General features: G+C 36.9%; 3 protein-coding genes across 6 annotated transcripts; 2 read left to right on the top strand and 1 right to left on the bottom strand.

Annotated features, from left to right (window-relative positions):
• Positions 1-1,109: 1,109 nt before the first annotated feature.
• On the top strand, positions 1,110-3,513 carry LOC137581388 (uncharacterized). 2 transcript variants are annotated; one of them, XM_068295614.1, is made up of 3 exons: positions 1,110-1,646; positions 1,709-2,287; positions 2,358-2,446. In XM_068295614.1, the coding sequence occupies exons 1-3, from the start codon at positions 1,159-1,161 to the stop codon at positions 2,359-2,361; spliced, it is 1,071 nt and encodes a 356-aa protein (XP_068151715.1). In that variant the 5' UTR covers positions 1,110-1,158; the 3' UTR covers positions 2,362-2,446. The 2 variants fall into 2 exon arrangements, with proteins under 2 accessions (XP_068151715.1, XP_068151714.1); XM_068295613.1 differs by having other exon boundaries at positions 1,709-3,513.
• Positions 3,514-3,524: 11 nt separating this feature from the next.
• Positions 3,525-5,887, top strand: LOC137581387 (uncharacterized). Its single transcript, XM_068295612.1, has 2 exons — positions 3,525-4,168; positions 4,218-5,887. The coding sequence occupies exons 1-2, from the start codon at positions 3,525-3,527 to the stop codon at positions 5,821-5,823; spliced, it is 2,250 nt and encodes a 749-aa protein (XP_068151713.1). The 3' UTR covers positions 5,824-5,887.
• Positions 5,888-6,039: 152 nt separating this feature from the next.
• LOC137581077 (uncharacterized) lies at positions 6,040-12,621 on the bottom strand. 3 transcript variants are annotated; one of them, XM_068295243.1, is made up of 9 exons: positions 12,119-12,621; positions 8,708-9,013; positions 8,505-8,647; positions 7,884-8,066; positions 7,712-7,820; positions 7,300-7,624; positions 7,028-7,244; positions 6,802-6,966; positions 6,040-6,739 (listed from the first exon to the last, which is right to left on the bottom strand). In XM_068295243.1, exons 1-9 carry the CDS (start codon positions 12,138-12,140, stop codon positions 6,341-6,343), a joined length of 1,869 nt encoding a protein of 622 aa, XP_068151344.1. In that variant the 5' UTR covers positions 12,141-12,621; the 3' UTR covers positions 6,040-6,340. The 3 variants fall into 3 exon arrangements, with proteins under 3 accessions (XP_068151344.1, XP_068151343.1, XP_068151345.1); XM_068295242.1 differs by having other exon boundaries at positions 7,300-7,820; XM_068295244.1 differs by lacking the exon at positions 12,119-12,621 and adding an exon at positions 9,081-9,196 and having other exon boundaries at positions 7,300-7,820.
• Between the last annotated feature and the right edge of the window lie 1,150 nt (positions 12,622-13,771).

The following is a 13,771-nucleotide window of genomic DNA, read 5'->3' as shown; positions in this document are numbered from 1 at the left end:
CATATTTATACCATAATATTCACACCACTCCCTCATTTGTGAGGAAATGAAATTCATAATGCTAAAATGTTTCCTTAACAAAGTTCATTGAGCTTTTTTCGAACTATTGAACTTTAGAGGAGATATCTGAAAAATAAGACTTCAAAGAAGACATAGCTTATTTTCTGATATATATAGACTTAAGATGAACCTATTATTCCTAGCAAAATGTGGGAATCTCTTTATGTTTATAGAGTATAGAGTATAGAGTATTCGACTTGACAAAGTTTAGATTTAAGAATGCTTTATCCTTACACACAAAAGTTTACCTGATTGTAAAGTTTATATCCATTCAAAAATATTTCTTCTAATTTTATATTCTAATAACTTGTCGAATTGCTTCCCCTTCCCAGTCCACATAGTTGACGCCCGATCCAATCTTTGAGGAGATTAGATTGTCGGATTTCTGCATCACTGCATGCAACTGACAAAGATTTCTTTATCTTTAAAGCAAAATATAAATTTTGGATTTATGAGACTTGTATCTTTTTGTTAGACTTATCCAAAAAATGTGTTTTTTTTTTTAAATCTTATCTTTAGTAAAGATAAAAACGCAAATATGAATTCAAGTATGTGTTAGACGTCAATTATAGTACCTACTTTATTGAAATGTAAATGGAAAGTTTCTCACTATACTTGGATAGCAGATTATACGTAAAGAAAAAAGATTCCGCATATACACTTCGGCCGTGACGACATTTCTATACCCTTTTATGCAGTACTTATATGGAGGACTTTATTGTAGAATATTTGGGATTCAAATACAGTATATTGTTGAGAACCAAAGTGATTAGAATGCATACCAACGAATTCTATATGAATATTAGAGAAAAATGGATAGTAATCGGATTCAGAACTTGCAACAAGTGTAATTTTGCTAAATTAAGTTTATTTTACGGAATGCAATACTTTAAATTTGTTTGATAATATTTCAAAATATGCTAAATTCCTTTCAAAGTAAAAAATATCTTTTGAAAATTGGTAAGATGTTGGCGAAAAAAAGCAGTCCGAGGAAAATATGTAAAATCACCAAAAACTATTTTGAATAATTATTGAATTGTAAGCATTGAGAGAATATATATATTTTTAGACACATTTTAGAATCGTTAAAACGAAAGTATGTCCTGGAGTTTCCACTATGGTCTTCGCAAAGTGTTACTTTTTACTATGCTTCTGGTGCTGTTAATTTTCATTTATGCTAGTCGCAAAGCCATTCATTATGAAGTATACACAAAGTTGGCGGAGGTGACAAAGGAACCAGGTACAACAGGAAAATACTATAGTCGCCAAGCTTTTCCTAGTGAAGTATACACAAAGTTGGCGGAGGTGACAGAAACACCAGGTCCAACAGGAAAATTCTATGTTTATACATCAAAGTGTAAAATACCCTATGTTGATCCATTTACAAATGATAGCATTGATCAGCCGATACCCTTAAACTCTTGTGCCAATGAATCAGATTTGTTCAATGTGCATTTTGATACCCAGTCGAAGCGTTATATAATACATGTGGATACGCAGGTAGCTTTGACAATATACTCCAACTATTCGGATTATGGTTGCACCTATCAAGAGATTAAGCGTGGAGCGAATGATTCCTATAGTGTGTATGTACACAGATTTATAAGCTGACATGAAGCATTTTCGAAAATACTTTCTTTGCTTGCAGATTGCGAGCTAAAAATTATTTTAAACAAGATTGGATTGTGCCGCAACACTTTCTGGGTGTGTTACTGGAGTGCCGGGAGTACTCGAAACCTTTTAGGGTTTTGCAGAGAGATGCCTTTGCCTTTGTACAGTATCCAAGCGATCGTGATGATAAGGCTGATGCAGAAAGAAGTTCCACTCATCCCAGTGTTCTGTTGTTCGGCATTGACAGTATGTCACGAATAAACTTTCAACGCACTATGCCAAAGTCAGCGGAATTCGTCACGCAGCCAGGCTGGTACGAGATGCAAGGCTATAACAAGGTGGGTGACAATACATTGCCCAATCTCTTGGCCATACTGACAGGTCGCACTCAACGGCAATGGAGGGACACTTGTGATGTTCGAAAACCAGGATGTTTCGATTATATCGACTATTGGTGGAATCATTTTAGTGATGCGGGCTATTTGACTGCCTATGCAGAGGATCTGGCGTCGATCTCCACATTTAACTATCTTAAGTATGGCTTTCAGAAACAACCAGTTAACTATTATCTACGCCCATTTTTAGTTGTCATTGAAAATGCTTTGCAGACAATGAGGTATTATCATTCGGTGTATTGTGTTGGCCGTCGCTATAGTTTTAGTTATGTGTTTGACTTTGCTCATCAGTTGATTCAACGTTTTATTCACGAGACACCCAAACCAATCTTTGGTCTATTCTGGACTTCTTCATTTACCCATGAAGACTACCGCGGGGGCTATAACCTGGATTCACATTTCGTTGACTATCTTACACGGTTTCAGGAACTGGGTCTTTTTGACAAGGCCATTGTTATACTATTGAGCGATCATGGTCGTCGATTTGGCCCACTGACCGAACTGTCTTCTGGCTATATAGAAGAACGTTCGCCCATGTTGCATATTCATCTGCCCGAATGGTATCGAAAAAAGTATCCAAACATTGCCAATGCGCTGCAGCAAAATCGACAACGTCTATGCTCTAATTTCGATCTTTATTTGGGCATTCGACAAGTACTCCAACAAGCACGTCCTCGTATCCATTATTACTCCCCAACTCAGTGTCCTGAATGCCGCTCGATTTTCAGAAAGCTACCGAAGAGCCGTAGCTGCCAAGAGGCTGGCATACCAGAACACTATTGCACCTGTGATCCTTATATAGTGATTCCTCCTCGAGGTTTCTTAATCTATCTCACTCGTCTGTTGGTCAATCGTATGAACAAACATCTGCAACGCATGGGTCATGAAAACGATTGTTATCGACTTCGGCTCAAAGGAATATATCAAATCGAACAGAAACAGTATTTTAATAAATCTGGTCATCCAATTTATTCACCCAAGGGGTATAATACTTATCGAGTAAAGTTTTCCACCAAACCAAACTCGGGCTTATTTCGTGCGACTTTTATGTGCAATAATGATATTGATATAGTGAATATGCGAGTGGATAGGATAACCCGTCTTAATTCCTATCGCGATGAATCCTATTGTGTACAAGAAGCTCAATCGAGGAAGTTTTGCCTTTGCCTCAAGAACAAAAAGCAAAAGCCAGTTAAAACTGAAATCACTCTGTTGACAGACGAGAGTGATTATGATGAGCTCGACGATTGATAAATAAAATGGAATATTTCAATTTTATTTTATCAAGCGAATGTAAATCAGTGACTGAATAAATCAAAACAAAAATCGTGAAAAATTAAATATGCTTTTGAGGTCCGTGAGGTTTCTCTGATCTATCTCAGCACTCAATAACATATAATTCATTTGTCTGTCTATATATTTCTCGGAAACTTATTAGCAACAACATATGTATTACAAATGGAAACCGAGCCAGTAGAGGTGAGAGAAATGGCAACACGGAAGGTTCGTTTGCAAATCCGAAAATACATGCTTGTGTTTTTTGCTTTGATCATGGTTTTCATATGGGTCAATCATAGCTCCAAAACTGATTCATCGAGGAAACCTATGAGCGAAACCCCATTGCCATTAGAAGTGGTTCAACCAACTCCAAATATCAGTCGAGCGAAACGTCTCTATGAATTGGCCAACAAACACAAGATATTGAAGAATGTTAAACATAATGGGGACACGGAACAAATTGCAGGAACTACCAGAATGTCCAAAATGGATACCTTGAAAGAAATTATGGATATAAAACAAAAACACAGAATTTACAGTTCGGTCAAACCGGCCAGGTATTTTGTTAATAGTCCCAAGTGTAAAATGCCATATGCGGATCCCTTCTCACACGATGCCCTTGAAATTTATAGTCCATCTGTACTGAAGAGCTGCAGCAATGAAACCGATCTTTTCTCACTAGACTATAGCGTGGAAAGGCAGCAATACAAGTTGTCTATAAATGAAGAAGTCTTTCGAAAATTGGCTCCCAATGTCAAAGATGTCGACTGTAACTATCATGAGATAGTCAGAGGCACCGATGCCAGGTCCGATTCCAATAGCGAGTGAGTAGTTTATATATTTCATTAACATTTTTTATAAACCCTTTTGCAGTCTCAAGGAACCCATTGGTTTCCAGCACTCCATAGTCCTGGATCGAAGTATTAATGGAATAATTACTGAATGTCGTGATGCTAAAGATGCCTCACGAATTATACAACAAGATGCCTTTCCGTTGATTCATGTGAAAAATACTTCCAGCCCCAAAGCCACAAGTGATAGACGACAACCTAGTGTCATTTTGCTGGGATTGGATAGTATGTCACGGATGAATTTCCATCGCACCATGCCGGAGACTGCAAACTGGCTACGTCAAAGGGGTTGGTTCGAAATGGAGGGCTATAACAAAGTTGGCGACAACACGGTGGCCAATCTTTTGCCCGTTCTCACCGGACACAGTCAGCAAGAAGTTGACAAAATGTGTGATATGCGCGAAAGAGGTTGTCTGGATAGTTTACCATGGATATGGAATGACTATAAGAAGGCTGGTTATAGAACAGCCTATGCCGAAGATATTGTCGAGGAGGCTATCTTCAATTTGGGAAAGTCGGGTTTTATCAGTGAGCCAGTGGATCACTATTTACGTCCGTTTATGTTGGGCATAAGTGAGGCCATGGACTCTCATAAAAGATTTGGCTATAAATATTGCATGGGTCGTCGTTTGAGTATAGGCTATGTCTATGACTTTTGTCGGCAATTAACCGAACTATATGTAGAGAAATTGGATCAACCTGTCTTCGGCTTCTTTTGGAGCAGTACATTCACCCATGATTTTTATTTCGGGGCCTCCAGCTTGGACATCAAAATGCTTGAATATCTGAAGACTTTAGAGAGGCACCAATTGTTCGAGAAGGCCATTGTGATACTATTCAGTGATCATGGAGCTAGATTTGGAGACCTAATGGAGCTGCCAGATAGCTTCTTAGAAGAACGTTTGCCCATGTTACATATCCATTTGCCTTCCTGGTTTCGTCAAGCCCATCCGAGATTTCGGAAAGCCTTGCACATGAATCGAAATCGGCTGAGCTCCAACTTCGATCTCTACAACACTTTACGTCACATCCTTCAGCTGGACGCCACCGACCATGATGACCTGTCTCCGCTGGACACTTGCCGGACTAGCCGGTCTCTTCTCCACCTACTGCCGAAAGATCGCAGTTGTGCTGAGTCCTGCATCAGTGAACATTGGTGCACCTGCAATGAGTATATCACCCAATCTGTGGATGGTCATATGTATCAAATGGCCAAAAGGCTGCTCTTTCGCATCAACTATTGGATGGCCAAAAATCACTTTAATCTGAAATGCCAGCGTCTGCAATTAGCCGATATCGATCATGTGGAACGTAAAGTTTTGTTCGAAGACATGGGCAAAGAGTCCATGTATGGAGGCATATCTATTTATCGCATGCGTTTCCATACCTATCCTCCGGAAGGTAAGTTCCAGGCCACTTTGCGCTTTAACCGCGATGTCCAGGACTTTGATCATCTAGATGTGACTCATATCAGTCGTTTGAATGTCTATAAGAATAGTTCCCTCTGTGTGTCAGATAAGATGGCCAAAAAGTTTTGCTTCTGCTATCCCCCTAAAATGGAAAACGAAATGCTGAAATGGAGAGATCTAAAAATATTAACTAACAGAAGGACAACTGTAACTGGATAGTCAATGCACTTTCAAAATTTTAAGAGTATTTTAAGAGTATGAGAAATAAACCATTGAATCGAAATACTTACATATTCTCATAGTTTTAGTTTATGTCTTACCTAAATTAAACCTTAACTAGACCTTAACAATTATCTAAAGAACTATGTTGAAAAGGCTTAGAGAACTCGATTGTTCAAGTAAATGAACTGAAGAAATAACAATACATTGCCAGAATTAGAATTCTAAAATCCTTTTTGGTTTTATTGTGAACTTTTTTGTTTTGTTTTTGGTTTAACTTAAGTATTAAAAGCCTTCAATGAAGGCACCTTAACCATATGAATCTGTTCCTCTAGGTGTCTAGTGAAAAACAAATGTTTTAAACATATAGAATTAAATTCCATTAAAACATAACTTTTGTTTTTGCAACTTAAATGGTCCCATTGCCATATAAAATTGTCATTCTGTAGAAAATAAATCAACAATCTTTAAGTTCTAGTCGATTAAAAAACTATATAAATCCTTTGTGTTTTACTTTCTACATGTACGAATCCACCGGATATCGTTCGGCCTCCTCCAGCATGTGCCTGAAATCAACAGGCTGGGCCAGAGGAGCAACTGGTCCAGTGTCAGGTCTACCTGGCACATGACCATTCATCATTTGTGTTGGCTTCTTGCCACCGGCAAGAGCACTTCCACGATTCTTGAGATGTCCATTCATCATGCTAACATGATGACTTATGGTCGGTACGGCCCCAGGGACATTTGTCTCCAGATCGTGTAGAATGGCATCTGTTTGTTCATTGCGGATCACATGATTACCCAACGGAGCGGTGGCATCCGTGTCGTCGGTATTCTTAAGTAATTGTTGTATATGATTGCGAATAATGCGTTCGAAATCACGCTGCACCGATGGACTATCCGTATCGCCGTCGACCTGGAAAATACAAATTTTCTTATGAGGAGAAAGCCACATTTCGATTTTGAGAGAAAACTCACTATCTGCAGGCGATTACCGCTATCCATGATCTTAAGCATGGGTAGAGTTTGTTCACGAAAGATCTCCAAACGGCGACGAAATGAGGAAACCGTATCGTCTATACGACCACGTCCCAGTTGAAGCTTTGAACAGTCCAATAGGATAATGGGCGGTCGTTGTTTGTACTGAAATGCAATGGAGATTGTCATTGAATCCATCGAGCCGCTGCATTTGAAGTATATTTACCTTATTCTCAAAGTACTTGACTTGTTGTAAATTTCGGGGATATCCATCTATGATTATGCCTGATCTATCTTTCAATTGTCGCAGATTACTCTCGAGCAATTGATTCAATGATTTCTCAGGGGCCATTTCTCCAGCTGCTAAAGCCTCTTTCACTGCATAACTTTCGGTATTGGCACGTGGTGCAGAATCAGTTATATTACGCAAAAGACGTCCCACACTGATGGATATAGAATTAAAAGAGTATTCGAAAACTTTAAGTATTCTGAACTCACCTAATATGGGACCAGCCGGGATTTAAGCCAACGGCTTTCAAGCATAATGTTGCCTTATTACTACCTGGGCCACCGATTACCCAAATAATCGGAGGTATTGATCCTAATGTTGAATCATCTGTTGCTTCCGTACTAGTGCCTGCATTATTGAGATTCGGTCGCGGCTGTTGGGTGACGACCACGCCGCTGTCATCGTCTGCACTAGTTCCAGGACGAATGGGTGGAGCTGCTGCTGCTGCTGGAGCGGGGTGGGCGACTGCAGATGAACCATGTCCACTTGAACGCCCACGAGGTGCTTCTATTTCCTGAATAGAGCCATCCATGTCTGCAATATGAGTCGCTTGGGCTTGACTAGGTGCCGTGTCAACGCTAACAATACTGCCGGGTATATCATGTATCCCTCTGCCCATACCTGTAACTCCATTCAGCATGGCCTCTTGATTCTCGAGCGTGCTCAAAATGTCAAGGACTGCGGTACGAAAATCTTTATACACCTCTGTGGGAGCACGCTCACCATTCACCTAAATGAAAAGATGAAACTTTTGGCAACAACAAAACCAACAAGTTAGAATTCTGGTACTCACGGCCAACAGCATATCGCTTTGATCGAAATAATCGGCGACTGGCATCACATTTTTAAAGAAATTTTCCAATTCCATTTTGGCTAGGGAGAGTACAACATGACCTAATTTAGCGCCATAATCGATTTGTTTTTGTAAGACCGATTGACGCCAGGATATAAGGATAACGCCATTAACGACTTGTATCTGTAAGTAAAAGCATTGGAACAGATTATACAAAATAATTTACTTCTCTCTATATCTCTCTCTCTCCTCTTCGTTTATTTGTCTCTTGTTATTTTACTTTTTGTCCCAATTTTTGGCACTTATTTAACAATTCCTTGGAGCTTGGTTCTTTATATAAACTCCCAAAATGACTTTTTGTGGCAGCAAACTAAGCCAATTAGTGCAATGTTTATGCCCCACTCAAAATTCATGGGAATTACATGGCCTAAATAAGCAAACACAAACAAAACACCATAAGAAAGAGAGCAAATCGAGAACAAAAACTAGCCCCGTTCTGACAGTTAATTAGTTCAAATAGTTCAACAGCAATTTACTAGCCAAATAAATAAACGAAAAAAGAATACAAAAATTGTAGACACAAAATACTTGTCTAGCCATGATTATTATGGGGAAAATTACCTTCTCAGAGTATTCAACAACGTCGCGCATTGAGCGTGGATATCCAGATATCAGATAGGCTTTGGCAGCTGGAGCCATTTTCATTTCCAACATCAACACCTCGGTGACCGTTTTCGATGATAGTTGCGAAAAGTCTTGCATATCTGAAAATGAAAGTCCAGAGTCTCAAGCTGCTAAGTTGTTAGTCCTTAGAGCCAACTTACCATTGCCCATTGCGTATTGTTGCAGCAGATCCATCATATTGATGTGGATTACACCGCGTCTCTCCTGCATAAAGGTATCGCAATGGGTAACTTTGCCACTACCTGGGCCGCCTAAAACAAATATCACTGGCACTTTGGGTGGATCGAATTTGATTTTTCCAGCATTTTGCATATCGATGGCGCCGACATTGGTAGTAGAGCCCAGACGACCCGCCTCCAAATCGGTATTGGTACGATGACCATTTTGATTCCGTGTATGATTCCAATCGTTGCCTGGTTCGCCGGTATCTTGTGCCGCGCTGGCATCTGGAAGTGATTGAGAAACAAATCACCAAATGTTGTCACTTCTAAGATAGCGAAACTAGTTCTTTACTTTATTGCCTTCACTTAATTGCCGACCGACCACTCGAGAGGCAAGCAACAGTTGAGAGAGGGTTTTAGCACTGTGGTCTGCCCATTAGCTAAACCGGAAACCGGATGTGCTGGCAAGTTAACAAACGCCTTACACAAACACATACACACTATCAAACTTGGCAAGGAGGCACTGACGTGCCGCAAAGCATTAGCGTTCCTTTCCCCCAAGGGCGCGTCCTGGGGCGGCAGCAATTTGCCAGAAGTGGCAAATTAGCTGAGGCACACAAAACAACGAAACAAATCGCAAAACACATCATTAAAATATGTTTTAACAATTATTTAATTGTATGGCAACGCGCAGTTGCGTCACCAATCGGACTTCATTCATGGAAAAACAGCTGCGCAAAACCAATGTGCCTCACAAAGGACATACATATACAAATATATAGTTATATAGTATGCATATTAGGGATATCCTTTAGGGGCAATTTCGCGGCTTTCCAGTCGCAACCTGTGCACATACGTGATACCATATTTTTATTGATTTTCCAGCAGTTTTATTTAATTGACATGTTGTTTTGTTATTGTTGCTATCTCCTTCTTGCCTCTAGTGACAGTTTTAATATATGTATGTATAGTTGGTTGGAATTCTCACACAAAACTATATACCAATATATGTACATACATGTGTTTGTATGTATGTGGGAGTAAAAGTTTTTCTGGTGGTCAACGAACATATCCAAGGACCTCCAACTACCAGCAAGGCCAATACCGATACACCGATATTAAAGTTCCCACATAACAAATTATAGCATTGGATCAAGGTCCTTTTTACGCCTGATTCTTTTGCTTTCTTTCATTTTTCCATATTATGACTTTAATATAAAAAAAAAAATCATTTTATGCCACAAATTTATTCTCCTACACATTTTTATTGTTTATAATAATATTAACTATATCCTACAACCAATTATTGTATTAAAATTCATTCCACAAATTAATTTTGATTATTCAAAAACCCTTTTTTTATATAACTAGACTCTCAGTTTTTCAATTCTTTAAAGAATCGTTCAATTTCGTTTCAAAATTTCAACTACAACTACAAACAACTTTTAAAAATCCTAATTCGTACTTAAGTCTAAACCGAAATTAAAGAATTTTCCAACAATTCAAAGCAAAATAATAAGTTTTTGTATGAATCTTGACTTAAAGCCATTTTTGATTTAAATGATTTTGAAATTTTTAAATACGTGTATATATTATAGCATTAGAAAAAAGGAATCATGAGGTCAATTAAAACTTAAAATGTCATGTTTAACTTCTTGAAAAACTAGGTTTAGAAGAAACATTTTAAAAGTTTTTTATTTCGCGACATAAAAATTATTTTTTACTTTTACGATATTTAAAATTTTGGAGATTTATTATAACGAATAGATATTTTTTTAATATTATAGATTAAAATACCTAAATAAATTTTGAACTACATTTTGGTATCAACATTAAAAAGTAATTAGTATATTTTTGACAGTCATTTCTGAATATCATTCTGAATATCTCCTAGCTCTTTTTTTAAGCTAGTCATGCCATAAAAAAGTATCAAATACATACAATCCCTGATATTATTGAAGATGCCATTTAATGACTAAATGAATATTATTAACTAACGTCTCCTTTAGCCACAATAAAGTCTGAATAAATGCAAATATCTATAATCTGTATAATAGAATCTTATGTTCATATATATAAAACGATTGTTATCACGAAGGCTCAAATGAAACGATGGACAGCAGAAGCGCTAATGGGTAAAATGGCACGTGTTCAATATAACCGCACGGGAATTCATTTAAGTTTGTGTGTTAAATTCATTTGGGTTTAATATTTCACATTTTAGCCTAACCCCTAATTAGTTGTCTTATTTAATCAATGACAGTAATCACTTAAGTTTTAATTTACCACTTTGGCTAACTAACTGGTTTACAAAACAAATATCAAAAGTTAATATACCGAGATAATTAGATGAAAATTAATAAACTGCAATCAACAATTGTTAACTCTTTTTATCACCTTTTTATCAGATGTTAATATTTATAATTATTTAGTTTTGATTTCAGTCAATCAAAAACAGTTTTAAAACACTCTTTAAAAACTAACGAAACAATCAAATTCGAAAATAATAACCAAGTTTCAAGCTTTAGCAAAAAACTAATTACAATTAAAACTGTTTAAATAAACAAATTGCGATTTTAAAATAGCGTATTTAAACAAAGTTATTAAGATGTTTATAGCAAGTATAAATAAAACGATTTGAACTGAAGTTGAGAATTTAAAAAAGTCACCAAATTATGATCTAAACATTTTGGCAATGACATTTTGAAATATTTCACATAAAACTTTAATTGTAGTTATGCTTTATTTTTTTCAACTATCCAGTAGAAATCTGAACTTTGTATTAATGCAAAAAAAAACCTTTTGATGGTTTTGTGAAATCTTATAAGTATCTATATTTTAAAGAAAAGTCCTATATTAGGTAAAATCTCTAAAAGCTTGCCTATTGACATTCAGAAAGAGTGGAAACCAAACAACTCCTACATTATGCCAAAAAGTATGCTATGAAATATTATTAAAGTTCCGATAAGGTAAAGCCAAAGAATGATAAAGTTTAACATAACTTTTAGCCTTTAGAACATGATCTTATTTAGTAATCTCACATTTTAAACAATAATTTAAGCAAATTATTCGTAATTTTAGGTTTTTGTTTGAAATTGACTAAAACTGCTTTATGTTCAATTTGACGAACTTAAATAAAAATTCTCTATTGGTAACTGCCTCTTGATATATTAATCAAAAAATCCTTGACGTTGGTTTTTTTTTTTTTTTTGTTTTGCTCTCACCATGACGCCCGCGCTGACTAATGAGTCCTTTAGTCAGTACTTTTAGTCATGACAATCATGATTTACAAATCTCGTTCGCTCTCTCTGGCTTGCATGTCCCTTTTGATTGGTAAATGGTGGTGTGAGGTGGGACTGAGTTTGGAGTCTATTGGGGCTTATTACTCACCTGTGTCTAAACAAATACCCATTATCCATTCGGTGGCCAGTATAGCTGAATTTTTGCAATACTTGTTTTGTTTTCACACAACACAACAGCAGCAGCAGCAACAACAACACACACAAGAAAGGCAATTGTATTTCGTTGGCAACTCATCCAAAAATATATGTTCAGAAATCAAAGATAATGTTGCTTTGCCTCAAATTGTTTTAACAACATGGATACTAGGAAATCGCTATCTCTAGGATACACTTTTTGAATACGTTTGTATGTATGTATGTATGTGACTACTAGTTATTATAACTAACACGCACAGAGTTAATTTTTTTCATTTATTTGCTACATAGCGCCGATATTTCCGCTTGCTTGAGGTACTATTATTATTATTGTATGCATTTTGTCTGGACTAGTGATTTCTTGTACGTTTTATTTCAGTTGTCCGTTTTGATTTGAGTGCTTGAACGTTCGCAACGAAACTGAATTTCAAAAATGACAAATGGTCGGGTTTTTACCTTTCCTGGCCGGGCCTGGCATGGTCTCGTCTCCTCTCGTCTGGTGGTTTGGTCTGGTCAGGTCAGTTTGGCAGGCAACGAAGGCGTGCGGCAATGGCAACGGTTCGTATTATTCCAATTAATGAATATTTTATGAATTCCAGCAAATGGTGTTGGATTCCAGTTGAACGGTTTGTCACCGTTCAGCCACTGAGATTTTCTCATATATTTAACTGGAATATGCACGCATAGTCTATCTGAAGCCCTATCTCTCTCTTACGTGGTCTATTTCGATTCTATCCATCTTACTCCCTCACCCACTCACCAACTGTCATTCAAATGTGCACCGCCCGCCGTTTGTTTATGCGCCCCAAACAATGTTTCCGCGCAAACGGTGCGTTTCTCATACATGTTGTGTGCCTCCTATTCATACATATGATGGACACATACTTACAATTTGGTTTTAAAGCATTTACATTGTTGTCATATTGTTAGTGTCCTGTCGTCCATGTTGATTCTTGTTGTCGGTTCTCTTGCTCTCTCTCTCTCGCACTCTATTATTTTGGTGTAAGTAAATCCTTCGATTCACAGCTGTTGGTATTGAGTACAATGGATAATAGTCAAATAAATTAGTGGTAAGAAAGTGTACATACACTTAAATAGGTAAACGATTGGTAAAAATAGTTTGAAATTTACCTAATAAATAATGTCTTATAAATCGGAATCATAAAACTGATGAGCTTTGAAGTTTTAAAATATAACTGATATGGAAACCAATCTCATGCCATTGCAAATTTGAAACTTTTAAGATATTAAACTAACCTACAAAAGTGAGGACTAAGTTCAGACAACTTGTTCACATTTGTTTTCTTTTTTAATTTTCATTGATCTCGATATGAGATTGATAAGATTCTTACGAAGCACAAACCATTTTTAACAAAGAATAACTAAGTATTTAACATTAAAATATGTGTAGGGAACTACATAACTCTTTCATTTGTTGATATTTGATATTTCTTTAGTTCTTTGATTCGTTTGGTATTCCTTTTTTTTAGTTTTTTAAAATTTAAATAAATTAGATCAGCATTTAAATTTTGCATAGGTTTTCTAACAGGGGGAAGGATATATTCCATGCATTTTATTGCTCATATATATTTATCATTCGTAAGGA

This window comes from Drosophila tropicalis, unplaced genomic scaffold, assembly GCF_018151085.1.
Source record: "Drosophila tropicalis isolate 14030-0801.00 unplaced genomic scaffold, ASM1815108v1 contig_845, whole genome shotgun sequence".
In the NCBI taxonomy this organism is placed as follows: domain Eukaryota; kingdom Metazoa; phylum Arthropoda; class Insecta; order Diptera; family Drosophilidae; genus Drosophila; species Drosophila tropicalis.
The sequence above is the reverse complement of the archived record's forward strand: the minus strand, read 5'-3'. Positions and strand labels throughout refer to the sequence as shown.